General features: G+C 43.4%; 1 protein-coding gene across 5 annotated transcripts in view; it reads right to left on the minus strand.

Annotated features, from left to right (window-relative positions):
- zgc:66433 (uncharacterized protein LOC321250 homolog) overlaps window positions 1-21,700 on the minus strand; it is a 137,534-nt gene that overhangs the window by 53,586 nt on the left and 62,248 nt on the right. For 4 of the 5 annotated variants that reach the window (XR_005943931.1, XM_041194775.1, XM_041194773.1 and 1 more), the window contains one exon: window positions 3,516-3,678. The exons of the other annotated variant lie outside the window; for it this stretch is intronic. Coding sequence is in view for 2 of the 4 variants with exons in the window: in XM_041194773.1 (XP_041050707.1) it covers window positions 3,516-3,678 (163 nt within the window). In the remaining 2 variants the exon portion in view is untranslated. The remainder of the gene's footprint in view (window positions 1-3,515; window positions 3,679-21,700) is intronic. 5 annotated transcript variants of the gene reach the window in all.

Below are 21,700 nucleotides of genomic sequence, written 5' to 3' on the forward strand. Positions count from 1 at the left end.
AGAAGTTGACATCGCGCAGCACAAAGCAGCCCACTTGATTGGCATCCCATCCACCAGCTTAAACATTCACTCCCTCCCCACCACAGAAGCACCATGGCAACAGTGTGTACCATCTATAAGATGCACTGCAGCATCTCACTGAAGCTCCTTCAACAGCACCTTCCAAACCCACCTAGACCTTTAGCACCTAGAAGGACAAGGGCAGCAGCACATGGGAACACCACCACCTGCAAGTTCCTCTCCAAGTCACATATCATCTTGACTTGGAACTATATCCCTATGTCCTTAGAGAAGGTTATGCAGAGATTTGATTGAGGTTTTCAATATCTCGAAAGGCTTTGATCAAGTAAATAAGGAGAAACTGTTTCCAGGGCAGAATGAATGCAGACCTTAAGGAGTTTGGCATAAGAACCAGAGGTGACATGAGGAAACAATTTTTTTACACAGTGAGTTGCTGTGATCTGGAATGCATTGTCTGAAAGGTTAGTGGAAGCAGGTTCAATAGCAACTTTCAAAAAGGGAATTGGATAAATACATAAAGGGGAAAATTTTGCAAAGCTCTGGGAGGACAGCAGGAGAGTGGGACTAATCGGATAACTCTTTGAAAATGTTGGTACTGGCACATTGGGCTGAATAGCCACCTTCTGTTCTGTATCTTTCTATGATTCTATAAGAATCTAGGACTTACTTAGAAGCCAAAAATAGCTAGTCAAAACAAAAGGATTAAAGAAACCTTGAAAGTGTAACAGCCTCTACTAAAATTGCCAAGAGAAGCATTTCAAGAAACATTCCTGGGCACCAATAACCCAAAGCACAACCTCAGGTCCCCAGTGTAAATGAAGGGAAGGGGGAGAAAAAAATTATCTGAAATTGACTTGGTCCAAAACTCTGCTGCCCACGTCCTTACTCACACCAAACCCCTTTCACCCATCACCCCGTGTTCGCTGACCTACACTGGTTCCCGGTTAAGCAATGCCTCAATTTTTAAATTCTCTTCCTTGTTTTCGAATCTCTTCATGCTCTACCTCCTCCCCATCATTTTAATCTTGTCCAGCCCCACAACCCTCCGAGGTCTCTGCATTCCTGTAATCCTGGAGCATTCCTGATTTGAAGCTCCTCCAGTATTAGAGGCCATATATTTAGCTGCCAAGGCCCTTCCTAAACCTCTCTATCCCCTACTTCTCTTTCCTCTAAGACACTCCTTAAAACCTATCCCTTTGACCAAGTTTTTACTAATTTACCCTAATATCTTGTGGTTCAGTGTCAAAGTGCTTTACAGTATTCTTGTGAAATGCCTTGGGGAATTTAATTATGTTAAAAACACTATATAAATACAGTTTGGTGTTGTTGATTGGTTGCATTGTTTTCTAATACTTAAGAGCAAAACAGACTAAATATAGAATCACAAATTTGAAAGGTATTTTTCAGAATCAAATGGGATTTATTTATTTATTCATTGATGGGATGTGGGCATCAGTGGCTAGGCCAGCATTTATTGTCCATCCCTAATTGCCTTGAGAAGGTGGTGGTGAGCTGCCTTCTTGAACCGCTGCAGTCCATGTGGTGTAGGTACACCCACAGTGCTGTCAGGAAGGGAGTTCCAGGATTTTGACCCAGTGACAGTGAAGGAATGGTGATATATTTCCAAGTCTGGATGGTAAATGACTTGGAGGAGAACTTCCAGTTGGTAGTATTCCCATCTATCTGTTGCCCTTATCCTTCTAGATGGTAGTGCTCATGGGTTTGGAAGGTGCTGCTGAAGGAGCCTTGGTGAATCCCTGCAGTGCATCTTGTTGATGATACACACTGCTGCTATTATGTGTCAGTGGTGGAGAGAGTGAACGTATGTGGATGTGGTGCCACTCAAACGGGCTGCCTTGTTCTGGCCAGTGTCAAGCTTCTTGAGTGTTATGGGAGCTGCACTCATCCAGGCAAGTGGAGAGTATTCCATCACATTCCTGACTTGTGCCTTGTAGATGGTGGACAGACTTTGGGGAGTCAGGAAGTGAGTTACTCATTGCATGATTCCTAGCATCTGACCTGCTCTTGTAGCCACAGTATTTGTATGGTTAGTCCAGCTCAGTTTTTGGTCAATGGTAACGCCCGGAATGTAGATAGTCGGGGATCCAGCAGTGGTAATGCCATTGAACATCAAGGGGTGATAGTTGGATTCTCTCTTGTTGGAGATGGTCATTGCCTGACACTTGTGTGGCGCGAATGTTACTTGCCATTTGTCAGCCCAAGCCTGGATATTGTCCAGGTCTTGCTGCATTTGGACATGGACTGCTTCAGTATCTGAGGAGTCGCAAATGGTGCTGAACATTAGATGTGATTTAAGTAAAAAACAGAAAATGCTGGAAGTCTCAGCAGATCAGACAGTTTCTGCGGACAGAGATAGTTTCAGATCAATGACCTTTCATCAGAGCTGGTTCACCTTTGTTCGCAAAAGGCCATCAAGTTAAAACACTAGATCTGCTTCTCTCTCCACAGGTGCTGCCTGACACTGGCCTGTTTCTGGCATTTTTAAAGAATTTATTCATGGGATGTGGGCATCACTAGTAAGGCCAGCATTTGTTGCCCATCCCTAATTGCCCTTAATCTGAGTGGCTAGCTGGGCCATTTCAGAGATCTGGAGGCACATGTAAGCCAGACCAGATAGGGATGGTAGATTTCCTTCCCTGAAGAAGCATTAGTGAACCAGATCTGTTTTTAACAATGATAATAGTTCCATGGCCACCATTACTGAGAAGAGTTTTAATTCCAGATTTATTAATTGAATTTAAATTTCACCAGCTGCCACTGTGGGGTTTGAACCCATGTCCCCAGAGGATTAATCTGGGCGTCTGGATTACTAGTCCAGTGACATTACCACCCTATCTCCCTACAAGTTGCCTATCTATGTTCCAGATTTCCAGCATCCAAAGCATTTTGTTATTGCTGTGAATAAATCTTACGTGAGTCCCAGTGCTGTTCATGCACATTGTGTGCTCTTGATCAATAGAATTTGGAAACATAATTATAATACAATGGCTTTTTGATGGATCCATCACTATGAGATGGAAGAAGCTACAGGATACTGATTTGATACATCAATATTTACTACAATATAACTAATTGAGTTTATTGGAGAACGGGCCATGGAATTATAAAGAAATTATTTTCAGCAGTTTTTACATCTTTTGGATTTGATAGTTTACATATCAAAGCTTTACAATCACATGAAATCCTGGAATTCATGGCAGTTATTGGTTGATGCAGGCTTTGTTGATCTGGTAACTTTCACACACTGTCTTAGGTGCTCTTGATGGGTAAAGTTTTTTTGAAAATTTGAACCATTTCCTTTAACTGGCCCCGCCTTCGCCTCCGCCCCCGCAACCACCCACACAACACCCCTCCCCACCCCCCCCACCCCAAACTCCCACCTCTTTAGAATTTGCCAGTGGCAAAATGTGGTTAGGTATAAAATATTTATGGAAGCTAACACCTCATTGGGCTGCCTTCCTGATATCTCTTACCCTGTCTCCGAGTCAGGCAATGTTGCGGGAGGCTCTGGGATGCTGACATCACTGCTCGATTGGCACGGCTTCAGACCGCTTTCTCCTCTGGCAGCTGCTGGATCTTTCCTCTTCTTCTTGGCAAAAAAGTTTTTGAAGGTCTTAAATTTTGATTTCTTCTTCCCTATAAAGAACCAAGTAAAACTCTGAGTGCCAGGTGGTCAGAGAACGCTGCTCGTTCACTTTGCAACAGTCCATTATTCATGACACTGTTAGCTGATCTCCCATGGAGATGGAGTCTGGGATTTGCAGCCCATTTGCGATACTTAAACTATTAACCAAGCCTGTCACTTATGGAAAAGTGACCTAATTGGTTCCTGAGGTCAAATTGAATTGAATTGTTGTTTGGTGAAATAAGGTTGCAGATTGGCAGATGAGTTGTAAATTTCTAGCGCAGGGGGTTGAGGTACAGATCGGCCATGATCTCACTGAATGCCAGAACAGGCCTGAGGGGCTGAATGGTCTCCACCTCTTTCTATATTCCTTTGTTCAGACCAGAGAAGGCCCTGTTTGAAATGAATGTCTTTATTTCTCTTTTTTTTTTTAAACAACTTTATCTTACACCAGATATGAGAATTAAACAACTTTATCTTACACCGGATATGAGAATTCAGCTTTCTGGCTTTATTTTTTCTATCAATACGTCATGACTCGCGTCTCTCTTTCTTTTTCTCTCTCCTTTTCTCTCCTTTGAGGGGAGTCAGCCTTCAAGCAAATGCTTACACCCTACCCCCTCCCATACAAATCTATAACAGCGATCCATATGCACTGATGTAATTGAATCTCACAATTGTTGTAAATGCTGCAGTCATGATCATTTGTATTTTTGGTGATTTGTGTGGGAAAGCTTGAAGTGTGATGTCTGACATAAAAAGAATACATCCAAACTTTTCATAAATAAAGATAGCGAAAGTGACCAAAGATATAAGAACTAGGAGCAGGAGCAGACCATTTGGCCCATCAAGCCAGCTCCACCATTCAATAAGATCATAGCCGATCTGATAGTGGCCTTAACTCCACTTTCCTGCCTGACCCCCATAACCCTTGACCCCTTAGTCAATCGAAAACCTATCTAAGTCAGCCTTAAATACATTCAACGAGCCGGCCTCCACTGCTCCCTGGGGAAGAGAATTCCAAACATTAACCACTCACTGCGAGCAGAAATTCCTCCTTATCATTAAGGAGTCTCTCATTTTAAATGGGAGACCCCTTATTTTGAAACTGGAGCCCCTAGTTTGGCAAGCATTTATATCAAAGGGGATTTTAAAATCCGCTATTTAACCAACGTGGTATTTTAGGTTCTGAAAGATTAACTAGCTCGCACTTTACTATTCAGGCTATAATGTTTAAACTTTAATTTTGACTTTGCATGATATTGTAACACCTTGTATAAGGTGTTAGTGAGTCAGCATCCCATTTTACAGCTCTTGCCATTAAGTCAGTGGAAATAAAAACAAAGAGAGGTGTAAATGCACACTGCAGACTTGCCTATTATCCATTCTAACACTATTGTACAAAAAGAAAGACTTGCATTTATATAGCACCTTTCACAACCACCATATGTCACAAAGCACTTTAAAACTAATGAAATACTTTTGAAGTGTAGTCCCTGTTGTAATGTAGGAAACATGGCAGCCATTTTGCACACAGTGAGCTCCCACAAACAGCAATGTGATAACAATCAGATTATCTGTTTTTGTGATGTTGATTGGTGATAAATATTGGCCAGGACACCAGGAAAAACTTCCCTGATGTTCTTCAAAATAGATCCGTAGGATCCTGAGGATTCCTCAATTTAACCATTCATCTAAAAGGCGGCACATCTGACAGTGCAGCATTTAGTACTGCACTGGAGTGTCAGCCTAGTGTTTTTGTGCTCAAGTCCTGGAGTGAGACTTGAACCATCTCTGGCTCAGAGGAGTGTGCAACTGAAGACAGATTTCACTATTCGCCAGTGCCTTCAAAGCTTTTTTTTTTAAAATGAGCTAAGGAATATTGGATGATACAGAATGAAGCACTGTTATTGTAAACCCTTCTTCACATGCTCTGCAGGAGCTATCTTTGACTGAAACTGTCCCATCTGCTAATTATTCAGTAACGGCCTCTTTTGATTATAAGTCTGTGACATTTGATTTAAAGAAAATAAGGTAATTAAATATTTTGCAACTTAACTGATATCAAGTTAGCACCTTCCATTGCAAAGATACAACATGAATTTGCCAGAACATTTTTAATAATAGTGTTGGTCATGATTAAAATTTTAGATCTTACACTAATCCTGCCAGATTGTTGGTAAATAAAGCAATGTTGGAATTGTGCCAGAGATAACAGTGCTCATTTGTAATAATTTGTGTGCCTTAATAAGATATTAAGAGTTTAGATTTTCAACCTTGGTCATTAATAAATAGTAAAGAAAATGTCTCTCAATAACAAATCATTGGATAACTACCACACACTTTCTTTCAAGACACAGAAATATCGAGAAAAAGGTACTTTATAATTGAACCTTCCCATAGAGTTCTGATCAACAAGCTGAATAATAAATAGATTTTGAATCAACTCAATTTCATTTTTATGCATCGATTGCATTTTGGTGTCTCAAAGGGACACAGCTTCAACTCAGTAGAAAAATAATACATCAGGCATTACACGTAGGGCAGAATCTTCGGATTGATGAGCAGGGGGTGGGGCCCGCTCGCTGAGGCGTAAAATGGCGCAGGGTGACGTTGGGCATGTGTCCCGATGTCACTGCTCATCATTTAGATTTTCAGTTCGGCAGATGCACAGCCGAGTTGGCTGCACGCCTGCCGAACTGTCAAATGCCCATTAAGGCCATTTGAAAAGCAACTTAAGCAATTACCTGAGCTGCCTGTACAACCTTAATGTTGGCAGGCAAGTGAAGAGCCCAGGCTGCCTTTGCATTTTTCATGGAACCTCGTCCATGAGCGGGATGAGGTTTCATGAATAATTTAAAATTTTTACAAAAATTTTTTATTAAAATTAATGCACATGTGACAGTTTCACATGAGGGGACAGGTCATAAAATTATCACCACTTTATTAAACAACTTAACGTTAAAACTTATCTCCCTGAGGCACAGAGGTGCCTCAGGGAGAAATTTCTGCGCCCCTTTGCGTGCATGCACGAAAGGGCGCACTCCCAACTCAGGCAACACCCCACCAACACCTCCCCCCCACCACCCCCACCCGCACAGGGAGCGCACAGCACTTCCTCCAGGCGTGCGTCATGCTGGGTAGGCCTTAATTGGTCCACCCAAATAAAATGGCGGCACAGACTCAATCAGGGTGCCGATTGGTTCGAGTCCACGCCCGCCCACGCCTGCTCCCATGCCACCCGCCTGCCAGGCAGAAAATTCTGCCCTTAAATGTTGTGGCTACAAAAGCAGGTGAGAGGTTAAGTAGTGAATGGCTCACTTTCTGACTCTTGGAAGCCTCTCCATCAGGCACCAGTCAGGAGTGTGATGGAAGACTCACCAGTTGCCTGGGTGAGTGCAGCTCCAACAGCACTCAAGGCACAAAACACCATGCAGCACAAAGCAGCCCGCTTGATCTGCACCCGATCCACCACCTTAAACATTCACTCCCTTATCCACCGATGCACAGTGGCAGCAGTGTGTACCATCTACAAGATGCACTGCAGTGACTTGCCAAGGCTTCTTTGGCAGCACCTCTCAAACACATGGATTTGTAAAAGGTAGATCATACTTGATACCTAAAGTGAAGGACAGGGGAATGCCCATGAATATTATTTATGTGAACTTCCAGAAGGTGTTTGATAAAGTCCCTCATAGACACTGTTAGCTAAAGTTGAAGCTCATGGAATTGAAGGCAAACCATTGGCCTGCTTAGGAAATTGGCTGAATGGAATGAGGTAGACAGTGGGGATAAATGGGCAGGTATCCTATTTGGCAGGATGTGTCACGCAAGGATCTGTTTGGAGACCTCAACTATTCACCATATTTATTTATGACTTAAACGATGGGAGAGGACATCAAATATCCAAGATTATCGATGACACAAAAGCGATGGTGGCATTTTAAACAGTGCAGGTGAATGCATAAAATTACAAAGAAATTTTGATGGATTAAGAGAATGAGCAAAACTGGGACAAATGGATTTCAAAGTAGGCACATGTGAGATCTGGACCCAAAAAGGATAGAAGAGTACTTTGTTTAAATGGTTAATATCTAGAAACAGTGGAGGTCAAGAGAGACTCAGGGCCCATGTACAGAGAAGAGTCATACAAAGAGGAGTCATACGGACTCAAAATGATAACTCTGTTTCTCTCTCCTGGTTCTGCCAGACCTGAGTTTTTCTAGCATTTTCTGGTCTTATTACAGGGATCAGTAACCTGGCATACACAGATTCAGAGAATAATCATAAAGGCTAATGGAATGTTGTTCTTAATATCTACATAATTAGAATATAAGGGATTAGAAGTTATGCTGTAGCTCTACAATAATCTGGTCAGACAACAACTGGAGTACTGTGGGCAATTTTGGGCACCATAACTTAGGAAGGATATACTGGCCTTCGAGAGCATAGATTTACTAAAATGATACCTGGAGTTAAATTATGAGAAGAGATTACACAAACTAGGCTTGCATTCCCTGGAATTTACAAGGTTAAAGACTGATTTGATTGAAGCTTTCAAGAGGAGGAAGGTCCAATCGAGACATTCAAGAAAGAATTGGGTTATTATCTGAAAAGAAAGAATTTTTAGGATTATGAGAAGAAGGTAGGGGAATGGCACAAGGAACATTGCTCATTCAGAGAGACGGTGCAGACATGATGGGCTGAATGGCCTCCTTCTGTGCTGTAACAATCCTGTGATTCTAGGATATTAAAGGGGAAGCAGTTTTTTTCCAGAAAAATAAATTAATGTACCATTTAGGTTTAAATAATTGGTCGAAAAAGTTACAATTTATTAATATCTGGTCCAAGAATTACTAAAGGACAGAAGTTATTACTTGCTTCATTTTTTGCTTTCTCCCTGAACATTATGTGGAGTTAGTTTTGAAAGACTTCCAACATATATTTCATCACCCACAGAGAAGCAATCGTTTCTGATATCTTTCAGGTGTTATGGCCAGGACTTCCCGGTGGGCGAGCAGGGGGCAGGGCACGCTTGCCGACGCGTAAAATGACGCGGGATGACATCGGGCGGAACTCCCGACATCACCGTGCCTCATTTCAATTTTCAAGTCGGTGGGGGCTTAGCTGAATCAGCTGTGCACCCTCTGACCTGTCAATGGCCAATTGAGGCCATTGACAAAGTACTTAGTGTAATTAATGGACCTGCCCGTCCAACCTTAAGCTTGGCGGGCAGGCTGGGAGCTCTGGCGGGCTTCAGAGAAAGTAGCAAACCTCATCCACGGGTGGGATGAAGTTTCATGTAGGTTTTTAAAATTTAATAAAAGTGTAACTAACAGTGATGGACATGTTCCAACTCATGTGACAGTGTCATATGAGGGGACATGTCAGGGAATTTTTTTTTCTATTTTTAACATTTTTTAATGTGGAGCCGATCTCCCTGAGGCAGCACTTAGCCTCAGGAAGATGAGTGCGCTGTTTTGTGCGCATGTGCGACAGAGTGCACTCTCGGCTGAGGGAATCCACCCCACCCGCACAGGGAGCGCATAGCGCTTCCTGGCTGATGTCACGCCGGGCGGGCCTTAATTGGCCCGCCCACGTAAAATGGCGATGCGCCCCCAATTGGGGGTGCCGATCAGAGGCGCGCCTCCACGTGCCCGCTCCTGAACTTTTCCCCTGACAGGTGGAAAATTTTGCCCTATGTTATGATTTGGCAGGCAATGCCTGACAGGGTAGTGGAAGCAGATTCAGTAGCAACTTTCAAAGGAGGAATTGGACCTTGAAAAGGAGAGAGGTACAGGGATTTGGAGAAAGATTGAGGGAGTGGATCTAATTGGTTAGCTCTTTCAGAGAACTGGCACAGGTGCAATGGGCCGAAAGACCTCTTCCTGCGCCATGTGATCCTTTGACGGCAGACTTTAAAAACGTTTCGACGTATCTGGACACGTGTGGGATTACAGTGAACAAAGGTGACACAGTGACCGGAAGTAACAGACAATGTTATTTCTGCTAGATCTTGACTAGCAAAGAAATTCTACAAGTGTGTCATGTCAGTCAAGAGCTATCTGACATGCAATTTGGCAGTGACTCTTTTTCAGTTCTTTTTGTGTTGTCGGTATCACCTTAAAGGTCAGCAGCATTTCTGGACTCTGCAATACATTTTTGAACCACCCATTCTTGGGTAGTTGCCCATGGTAACAGCGATGCCTGAGGTATTAAATGAAGCTGGAAAGACTAGCCCGTACCCTCCCAGAAACCCCCATCAATCAATCCCAAGTGGCTCACTTTCTAAGGAGATTTCATTGATATTTCAAAAAAGCATGTTGGGGGTTAAGTTTGGCAGGGTTGTACGTATTTTTCAGGCACAACATCGGCCTTCTAAGACTCAATCCAAAATGGCAGCAGGAAACATGCAAATACTTCTGACCAGAAGTGAACACCCATCATATTGAATGCTTGAAGTAGACCACAGAACCTTTTATAAATGCTAATAAAGGGCTTAACACTTGCTCCTTGACGCATTTAATTATCCCGAGGAGCCCAAAAGTGGGTGTTCCTGTATTCAACCCCTAATTAGTCACATGCAGGGGGTCCAGGACTTAACTTCAGTCTCACTACCGTATTGTTCCCTTCTTCTGCTGTTCAGGGCCTGGTACATGGGTTTCATCATGTTTGGATGTTTGCCTCATCAATCCTGCCCCCACACTGAATGAAAGGCAGGCTTCTCACTTTGGGCCTAAGCATTGCTTCCCAGACCCACCTTCTATGCACCACCACCACCCCCCCCACCACCGGTTCCCATCCCTGACCCCTTTCACATTCACTTGTGAGTGGCAGGTGAGAGGCTCCACCCCTCACAATCCAAGCAAGAGATTTCCATGACAGGAAAGCCCAGACTCGGCCTAAATGGGTTTGGGCTGAATTTCCAAAGTGTTCTGTAGATTCGGCAGGCTGTCGGGCCAATCCTTTTATCTAGCAAGCCCCGGGAGTGCTTTATTATGTAAAGCATTCCATATAATGTGGCAAACACAACAACAACAACAACAACAACATGCATCCATTCCAGTTAGCACAGTGGTGGAGCCACACAATGCAATGGAGGGTATCCTCAGTGAGAAGATAGGACTTTGTCTGCACAAGGACAATGCGGGGGACACTCCTGCCAACGCTATCATGGACGGATGCATCTGCAACAGGTAGATTGATGAGGATGAGGTCCAGTAAGTTTTTTCCCTCTTGTTGTTCTCCTCACCACCTGCCACAGATCCACATATCCTTCAGGACTCAGCTGCTCCATCAGAAATGGTGCTCCGGAGCCCCTTTTGGTGAAGGACATTGAAATCCCCCTACCCACAGCACGCTTAAAGTCCTTGCCACCCTCAGTGCTGCTTCTAAACGGTGTTCAACGTGGAGGAGCACTGATTCATAAGCAATGGGGGTGCTGGCAGGTGGTAATCAATGGAGGTCCCCTGGCCCAAGTTTAACATGTATACCAATACCACCGTGCCACCATCTCTGCTGTTGGACAGGATATACTCAGGGATTGTGATGGACTTTGCCTGTAAGGTATGATTCCTGAGTATAACTGTGTCAGGCTGTTGCTTTACTTGCCTGTGGGACAGCTCTCACAATTTTGGCACAAGCCCCAGATGTTAGCAAGGAGGGCTTTGCAGGGCCGACAGGGCTGGTGCTGCCATTGTCATTTCTGGTGGCTAAGTCAATGCCAAGTGGTGCTTTTGGTTTCATTCCATTTCGACTTTTCTGTCGCAGTTTGTTACAACCGAGTGGCTTGCTATGTCATTTCAGAGGACGGCTAAGAGTCAGCCACACTTCTTTGTAGGCCAGGTGAGGTAAGAACAGGAGATTTCCTTCCCCAAGGGATGTTAATGAATCGGACGGGTTTTTTATGACACTCTGTTTCATGGTCACCATCACTGAGACTAGCTTTTAATTCCAGATTTATTAATTAAGCGAGGGAGGGATCAGCCCAGACCCACACACCAGTCAGCCACTTGGCCAATGCAGACCAAGTATGCCACCAAAATATTACTGGGGGTTGGATGTTTGCCTCTGGATACTCGATAGTCAGAGAAATCCAGTTTTGTACCAACAAAAATGGACACAAGCAAAATTCAATCTTAGGAAAGGCTTTGAACTGAAACCCATCAGGGGAAATACTGAACCCGAACTAGTCATAGACACGCAGGAACTGAGAGAGGCTATTCAGCCCATTGAACCTGATCTACCTTTTAATTAGATCATTGCCTGTCTCAATTTCACCTACCTGCTTTGGTTTCACATCTGTTAATACACTTGCCTAACAAAAATCTATCTAGTCAGATTGAAAGTTTTGATCAGTTTTTATTTGGGTTTGATAGTGTAATGACCTTTGTCCCGCAAGCAGGAAAATTTGTAATTTCTTGAAAATGTCTGTGGAATCTGTAATTGTTTTTAAAAATGTTTGAAAAGGGCTTTTAAGAATTTTAGTCAATTTTAAAGGGATCAATTGTAATTTTCTCGAATAATAAGAAAAACTAGTCCATGTGGCCTGGCTACCCTTGATCAGGAAGCAGTACCAACAGGGGAGATGTTAGCATTCAAAAGCTGTGTGGCCAGACAGAAGAGCTGCAGAAGAGGAGTGAACAGCAAAGGCGCAGTGGTATTGTCACTGGATCAGAGACCCAGGGTAATTCTCTGGGGAGCTGGGTTTGAATCCCACCACAACAGATGGAAGCTTTATCCAATTAAAAGTCTAATGATGACCACGAAAACTATTGTTGATCATTGTAAAAACCCATCTGGTTCACTAATGTCCTTTAGGGAAGGAAATCTGTGTCCTTACCTCGTCTGGCCCACATGCGACTCCAGACCCACAGCAATGTGGTTGACCTTTAACAGCACTAGGGGCAACTAGGGATGGGTAATAAATGCTGGCTGACCCAGCAATGCCCATATCCTATGAACAAATAAAAAAAACATATTTCCAAGGAAATGTGTGTGTGTGTGTAAGATGGTTAAACAGGACAGAAAAATCGAAGGCAGGGTTAGAGCATGGATTGTGAATTGGACAATTTTATCACTGCTGTTTCAGTTTTGCCAGAGCTGACTAAATAGTTTAATGGGGTAGATTAAAGAGATTGGATAAAGGAGTCTTTAGGGAATCTGTATCAACAAGACAGTCATGAATCCAACTACGGACAATAGAACCAGAGAACCATAGAAACGTCATGGCGCAGAAAGAGGCCATTCAGCCCAGCATGTCTGTGCCAGCCAGAAAAAGATGAAAAAGGAACTAGCCGCTCATTTTACTCCCACTTTCCAGCACCTGGTCCATAGCCTTGCAGGTTACAGTGCGTCAGATGCAGACCCAAGTATCTTTTAAATGAGTTGAGCGTTTCAGCCTCAACCACCGACTTAGGCCAGTGAATTCCAGATGCCCACCACCCTCTGTGTGAAAAAGTTTTTCCTCATGTACCCTCTAATCCTTCTATCAATCACCTTAAATCTATGCCCCCTGGTAACTGACTCCTCAACAAGGGGAAACAAGTCTTTCTTGTCTACTTATCTAGGTCCCTCATAATTTTGTACACTTCAATTAGGCTACCCCTCAGCCTCCTCTGTTCTAAGGAAACAGCCCCAGCCTATCCAAGCTTTCCACAAACCTGCAATTTTCAAGCCCTGGCAACATTCTTGTAAATCTTCTCTGCACTCTCTCCAGACCTATTATGTCCTTCCTGTAAAGTGGTGATCAGAACTGTACGCAAAACTCAAGTGTGGCCTAACCAGAGTTTTATACAGTGCCATCATTACACCCCTGCTTTTGTATTGAATACCTCATCCAATAAAGGAAAGCATTCCACATGCTTTCTTTATCACCTTGTCCACCTACCCTGGCACCTTCAGGGACCTGAGGACCTAAGGTGGTTCTGCAGGCATGCGCTGTTCAGGTAGTGACCCTCTCTGGGCACCTGAGAGAGAATATGGCTGCTGGCAAACGTGACTTGAAGGCAAAATTGATTGAGTGGGAAAGTGACAGATCTTAAGTACCAAAGGCCGAGTTAGAGAACTTTGGAACTGCACATGTTGCTACATGTCTGTGGGGAGCGATGCAGGTGCATGTGGTTGTGTAAGATATGTCTTTGTTGTATCGGCTATTTAAATGAAATTTACCTTTTCATTTGAAGTATCAGTTTCCTGTTAATTCATCCTTAATTTGCATTGGTTCTGATTCATATTATAGTTACAAAAAGTGAAGCCTTGGTGGTAATTTTTGCATTTAGGGGTCGTTAGGTGAATTTGGTTATTTTTGTTTATGGTTCCCCGCGGGCATCTTAAAAATATGCCAGATTTCAGGGCAAGGCTGTGATAAAATTTTCATTTTAGTTGTCACTGTGAGATCAGAGTGCTCCAACTTCTATTCTATTGACTTGTAATTTTAATGGATTTTATATATATAAACACTAGCGGCTAAAAGCACCAGAAGAAGCACCCAGCTAGATGGATGGACACTGCCTTGGCAACCTGTCCTCCTATTTGTAAAGTCTAAAGCTATCACTTATAAAGCTGCAAAATGTTTTTTGTTAGGAAATGTAAAGATAGTACTTTCTCCAACTTTCTGTCCTTATTGATTTAACTCCAGTCTTGAAACATTCTCTGTTTGCTTTGCAACCTAACCTGACACTTGGCACATAAACATGGGAAGCAAACGCCACTTCAAGGTGTGTTCCTATGGTCTGAAAGGAATTCCAAATGTTACACAGTAATGCCATGTAATTACTTTGCAGAAGAGAAGGAGGCTTGTGCTGATTGATGGGGTTTTAGACACCCACCCATTATTGTTATCTGTAACATGAGGTTCCTTCTTTATTTTTGTGCAATGTGACTTTTGTTTTTCTCTCAGGGTAATTAGCTCACCGAAAAATCTAATTCGGAAAGCACACAATGTTTTTGTTAGAAAATTGCCAAGCTTGTGGGTAGAAAAGGATTGACACATGACTTTTGTGAGACAGAGACTCCATTGGAAGTGTCTCTCCCGCTTAATTAAAACAACAATCTCTTAACACAGAGATAAAAACAAAAAAACTGTGGATGCTGGAAATCCAAAACAAAAACAGAATTACCTGGAAAAACTCAGCAGGTCTGGCAGCATCGGCGGAGAAGAAAAGAGTTGACGTTTCGAGTCCTCATGACCCTTCAACAGAACTAGGTGAATCCAAGGAAGGGGTGAAATATAAGCTGGTTTAAGGTGTGTTTGTGTGTGTTGTGTGTTGGTGGGGGGGGGCGTGGGGTGTTGGGTGGGGGGAGAGAAGTTGGGGGGGGTGGTGTGGTTGTAGGGACAAACAAGCAGTGATAGAAGCAGATCATCAAAAGATGTCACAGACAAAAGAACAAAAGAACACATAGGTGTTGAAGTTGGTATTATTACCTAAATGAATGTGCTAATTAAGAATGGATGGTAGGGAACTCAAGGTATAGCTCTAGTGGGGGTGGGGGGAACATAAAAGATTTAAAAAAATATTTAAAAATAATGGAAATAGGTGCAAAAAGAAAAATCTATCTAATTTATTGGAAAAAACAAAAGGAAGGGGGAAGAAACAGAAAGGGGGTGGGGATGGAGGAGGGAGCTCAAGAACTAAAGTTGTTGAATTCAATATTCAGTCCGGAAGGCTGTAAAGTGCCTAGTCGGAAGATGAGGTGTTGTTCCTCCAGTTTGCGTTGGGCTTCACTGGAACAATGCAGCAAACCAAGGACAGACATGTGGGCAAGAGAGCAGGGTGGAGCGTTAAAATGGCAAGCGACAGGGAGGTTTGGGTCATTCTTGCGGACAGACCGCAGGTGTTCTGCAAAGCGGTCGCCCAGTTTACGTTTGGTCTCTCCAATGTAGAGGAGACCACACTGGGAGCAACGAATGCAGTAGACTAAGTTGGAGGAAATGCAAGTGAAATGCTGCTTCACTTGAAAGGAGTGTTTGGGCCCTTGGACGGTGAGGAGAGAGGAAGTGAAAGGGCAGGTGTTACATCTTTTGCGTGGGCATGGGGTGGTGCCATAGGAGGGGGTTGAGGAGTAGGGGGTGATGGCGGAGTGGACCAGGGTGTCCCGGAGGGAACGATCCCTATGGAATGCCGATAGGGGGGGTGAAGGGAAGATGTGTTTGGTGGTGGCATCATGCTGGAGTTGGCGGAAATGGCGGAGGATGATCCTTTGAATGCGGAGGCTGGTGGGGTGATAAGTGAGGACAAGGGGGACCCTATCATGTTTCTGGGAGGGAGGAGAAGGCGTGAGGGCAGATGCGCGGGAGATGGGCCGGACTCGGTTGAGGGCCCTGTCAATCTCTTAACACATACTGGTCATTGACTTCTCTGGCCTGTGACCCACCCAGCCAGCCCCCAGAGAAGGGAAGCCAAACTTGAGTCAATTCAGCGAAGGAGTAAAAGTATTTTACCAAAAGTCTGTTACAGCTGGAGATTTCACTTCAGCTCATGCTCTTGAAACTGAGCAGAAAGGTACAGCTAATACTCAATGATAACGCACTTTGGATAACCATTGACTGGTGCCATGCCTTAGGCACTGGCCATTCACACCCGGGATGTGGGCTCAAAATTGAACCACGGCCGATTGGGTGAAGGCCCCTTTTCACCTGCTGGCTGTATGAGGCCCCTTGAGAAGGGGTTTTGGATGGTCCCAATCCAATTCCATGGTTGTGTGGCTCAGTTCCCAGACTGAGAAGGTTGTGGGCTCGCAGTCCCACTCCAGGGCATGTATGAAACGGTTGAGGATGACACTCCAGTGCTGTACCGAGTGGATACTGAGGTGTCAAGGATGGTGTCTTGCAAGTGAGACAATAAAATGAGGCTCTATCTGTCCTCTCAGGTGGATGGGAAAGATCCCATGGCGCTATTTCGAAGAAAAACAGGGGAATTATCCCTCATGCCCCTGCCAATATTTATTGGCTGATCAGCAGCACAAAAACCTGAGCAGAAATCTTTACACTGCTGTTTGAGAGACCTGGCCATAGGCAAACTGCCTGCTGTGTTTCCTACATTACAATTGCACTTCAAAAGCATTTAATTGATTACAAAGCGCTTTGGGATATCCTGTGGTCATGAAAGGTGTTATATAAAAGCAAGTCTTTCTTTTTTCTCGCCTGGTGAACAGGGCCTGCATCTCACAAAGGTGTCCCAAAATTTGGCATGCATTTTTACTCCTTCTCAAAAAAGCTGGAGGGCAGCTGGTCTAGGTTATAGTGAAAGAAAGAATCCCATTGGTGCTCATCTGAGGTGGGGCTGAGACACATTATTGGTACAGACTCGTGTTGGCAACCCTCCAGGTTTGTCCTGGAGTCTCCAGGAATTAAAGGTTAATCTCCTTATCATTGCTGTCAGCAGCACACAGGACAAAAATCATAGGGACATTAAAAACAAGCGGGTGCCCCTTTTCACTTTGTTGTTTGATAGTACCGCACTTGAGCATTGCTGAGAAAAGACATTGTGTCGAAGCTTTTTGTCTTGCACTCATCAGGACAATCGCTTCCCCTGACATTGATATTCTTGCGACTGTCCTGATGAATGCAAGATGAAAAGATTTGGCAAAAAGTCTTTTTTCATTTTCTTTGAAACACTTTCAATGGTTAGTTCTAAAAATATGCAGATGGGGGAAAAAAAATTTGGCTGGTTGATTGGAGATGGGGAGGTCATGTAACAAAAGATCTAGCAATATGTTGAACCAGAGTTGGCTGGGTGGACTGAAGGGAATTTTACTCAGCATCTGGCTGTAGTGTAGCTGGCGTGGGAATGCTTGATACTGGTGGCGGGGGCAGGAAATCTGAAGAAGTCCATTCCTCAGGAGTATCATATTCTGACCTCGTTGAACATAAAGAAAAGATTATTTCAGTCTGGTCCTTATGGGAGACTGCTGTATTTATTCTTCGCAATCAAACAATTCAAACATATTCTGTTCAAAAATTTATTGCAAAAGACTCTTTCACTGCTTGGAACTGTGGCTATTTTAGACACTTGTGTTGAGTGTGATTTAAAGCTCCCCATCATAATAGTGCCAACAACATTAGAACAGGTGTAGACCAATCTGCTTCTCGAGCCTGTTCTACCATTCAATTAGATCATGGCTGATCTGTATCTTAACTTACCCACCTCAGTCCCATATCTCTTGATAGTCTTGCCTAACAGAAATCTATTAATCACAGTTTTGAAAATTTCATTTAGAATCATAAACTCAAAGAATGGTTACTGTTGTATATTTTATAGCTGAGAGCTATGCAGAGGTGACACATTAGTTTACATATGTGCGCTAACTTTATTTACAAGAGTTTTTTATACAATGCTTTAAAATGTCTACTCCTTGCTTCTAACTCTAGCTTCCAGCTCCTTCATTAGTTTGTTTATTTTTCTTTGAGTCCACCCCCAGGCTTAACCAATCATAAGAACATCAGAACATAAGAAATAGGAGCAGGAATAGACCACATGGCCCAACAAACCTGCTCCTCCATTCAATATGATCATGGCTGATCTTGGGCTTCAACACCATTTTCCTGCCCGTTTCCCATATCCCTTAATTCCCTGATGGACCAAAGACCTGTCTATCCCAGCCTTAAATGTATTCAATGATGGAGCATCCACAACCCTCCGGGTTAGAGAATTCCAAAGATTCACAAGCCTTTGTGTGAAGAAATTTCTCCTCATTTCAGTCCTAAACAATCGGCCCCTTATCCGGAGACTGTCTCCAAACAAGTGAGCATCAATAGCAAACAGACTCAGATAATCAAACACAGAACAACTGAACACTACAGTTACAACACAGAAGGCCATTCAGCCCATCGTGACTGTGCTGGCTCTTAAAAGGAGCAATTCGCCTCGTGCCATCCCCTATCTTTTCCCCATGGTCTACCACGAGCAATGTAATAACATAGTCGTGTGAATTAACTATTTACTGCTCTGTCACTGGGTTTCTGATATCAAAGGGAACCATTAACTAAGCTAAAACTGTGTATGTGGCTCTGCACTAGGGGTTCAAGCCTGGAAAGTATTGTGTGCAATGTTAACCAAGAATCGTTTAACACATTGATATCAAATTACCTTATTTGTGCATTAATCTCTTTATTTTAAATGAGTGGAGAAAGGAATTTAATCGAAATGAGTTAATGTATTGTAAGACTTCAGTACCAGTTATCTTGAGGCATGAATATTTTTTTGTCTTCATTCTTTTATGGGATGTGGGCATCATTAGAAAGGTCCGCATTTGTTGCCCATCCCTAATGCCTTGAACTGAGTGCCATTTCAGAGTGCAAATAAGAGTCAACCACATTACTCTGGACCTAAGAATGGTCCAACATAACTGATGTGTAGTCTAACCCAAGGTCGACCAGGCCGCTTCCACGGATACAAGGGAGCTAAACCAGGCAACTTCTGTTGTTGCTGACAATGGAGACAGTACTTGACTATGCTTTCAATGTCACTGTCAATGCCTGGCTACTAGACATAGCTTCGTGCAAGCATTTTCATCTTCAACATGCCTGGATGCGCATGGTGAAGCTCTGTCAAGAGTGGTTTTCTACCTTGTGAAGGGATGACAACTCTTGATTCCCACAATAAAATTCCATCTTGACAGCTTAACTCTGTGTTTCTGGCATGGAATGGTCTCAAATCTTCAGATACAGTCAAATTTGACCATCATTGCAAAATAAAGTCTCTGACTTCCAACAACATTGGAGCTCTGTTTGCCCAATTTCTAATTTGCTTCACACACAGAGGCGAAGAATCCAAGAAATTTAGTAATCACACAACTTCTTGTGGCGCTGGAGCATGTACAATGCTCTCTGGTAACAGGAGACAATTGAATGCGTCCGCATTTGCAATCTGTAAGCCAGAAAATTACAGAAAGGTATACTCATACCCAGATAATATCAAAGCCCAACGATGTATTCTTGCTGATGCTACTGGCAGAATGGCCTTATCCTCACTGAATAAACCCGTTAATGGTTTATGCTCTGACACAATGGTGGAATGTCCACATAGTTACTGGAGGAATTTACTCACTCCAAATACCACTGATTAACCTTCCTTTTCTAGTTGGGAATAACCCTTCTCAGCTGTGGAGAGGGTTCTTGAGACATAGCCAATGGGCCTTTCTGATCCATTTTCCATTCTATGTGATAACCTGGCTTCTACACCATAAGGAGAGGCATCACATGTTAGTACCAACTCTTTCGATGGGTTGCAATATACCAATAAACACAATGAATGCAACAGCTTCTTCACTTTCACAAAGGCTTTTCCCTGTTGATGAATTCCCCGACCAACAGTGATTCTTTTTTAGCAACAAATGTAATGGTGCCAACACAGTTGACAAGTTAGGCAAGAAGGTGGTTGATCAGACCCAGGAGGGACTTGAGTTCAGTTACATTGGATGGTGAGGGTACATCTTTTATTGCCCAAACTTTCTCTCCTACTCGTTGCAAACCCATGGCGTCCACCCTGTGACCTGGTAACTTCTGGCACTTGAAATTTACATTTTTCCTTCTTTAATTGTACACCGGCTTCCATGAACCTTCTTAGCATCTCCTTCAAGTTGGCCAAGTGTTTTGTCTCGGTTGACCCTTTATTCTGAACATCATCTAGGTATACCACCACTTGGTGATGTCCTTGCAAATGACTCTCCATTGTTCTCTGGAAGATTGCACATGCAGACGATACTCTAAAGGGTAGGCGAGTGTACTGATAAAGACCCTTGTGTCTGTTAATAGTCACATAGTCTCTCGATGTGCTATCCAGTTCTAATTGTTGGTAGGTGTGGCTCATATCCAATTTTGTATAGGACTTGCCTCCAGCCAGCTTTGCAATTAAGTCGTCTCTACTCGGAATGGGGTACTTATCTAGTTTTGTTTCCTTGTTTACAGTCAATTTATAGTCCCTACAAATGCATATAGTTTGGTCAGGCTTAACCACTTGAGCTATGGGTGCTGCCCATTCCGAGAGTTGGACAGGTTGGATGATGCCCAGCTTTTCTAACTGGCACAGTCCTACATCCACCTTCTCCTTCAACACATAAGGCACAGCTCCGGCATTAAGGAAACGTGGTGTCACCTAAGGATCCATATATATCTTGGCCTGCACACCTTTTAACTTCCCTAATTCATCCCAAAATACCATGTCATATTTCCTTAGCGGTTCAGAAACTACTCCTGTTTTCAGGTGAAATATCTCAGACCAGTCAAGCCTGATCTTCTGTAACCTGAAAGACTGGGTCCATCTCCTTACACTATTATCACAGGTAACTGGGCTGTCTGTTGCCTATAAGACACTGGTACTGTGGCGATACCCTTTACCTGAATAGATTCTCCAGTGTATGACTTTAATTTAGCAGTTGTCTGCTCCAGGTTTATTGGCTGTCTAACTTCATTAAGGTATTTGAAAATGTGCTCTCCCACCACTGTGGCTGAGGAGCCCATATCCACCTCCATTATTAGTGTTTTCTCATTAACTTGGATTGTGACAGTGATAGGTTTGGTTTTTACAGCGGTGACATTATACAAGCAATAAATGTCAGTGTCGGTAGCTTCAGGTTCTGCTGTATTTTTTAATTCAATCATGTTGGTTTGCTGCTTTATGGACTGTTTTAACTTTGCCTGGCATTGCCTTACTATGTGACCCTTCTTATTGCAGTAATGGTATTCTGCCTCCTTGAATTTATAGGTGTCCGGTCCGTGGTCACCTCCACATCTGTAACAGCTTAATTGTAGAGTCGCTGCTGAATTGTATCTACTAGACCTTTTCGTGTTTCAAACAGCGGACATTGTCTCTCACTTTGATGCTGTGTCTCTGGTTTTTGCACCACTCCTGATGGAAAGTTCCCACCCCACGTGAAGAACAGCTCCATGTTGTACGTGTTGCAAACCCTGCGAGTCTCTCACAGCACTTTCCATGATGAGGGAGATTTCTAGGGCGCACTTAAAGTCGATGTTGGCAAGCAAATGGTGCTGAATGGCATCGTCTTGAACTCCACAAACGAATCAGTCCCGCA

Source organism: Carcharodon carcharias, chromosome 9 (assembly GCF_017639515.1).
Source record: "Carcharodon carcharias isolate sCarCar2 chromosome 9, sCarCar2.pri, whole genome shotgun sequence".
NCBI classification, from domain to species: Eukaryota; Metazoa; Chordata; class Chondrichthyes; order Lamniformes; family Lamnidae; genus Carcharodon; species Carcharodon carcharias.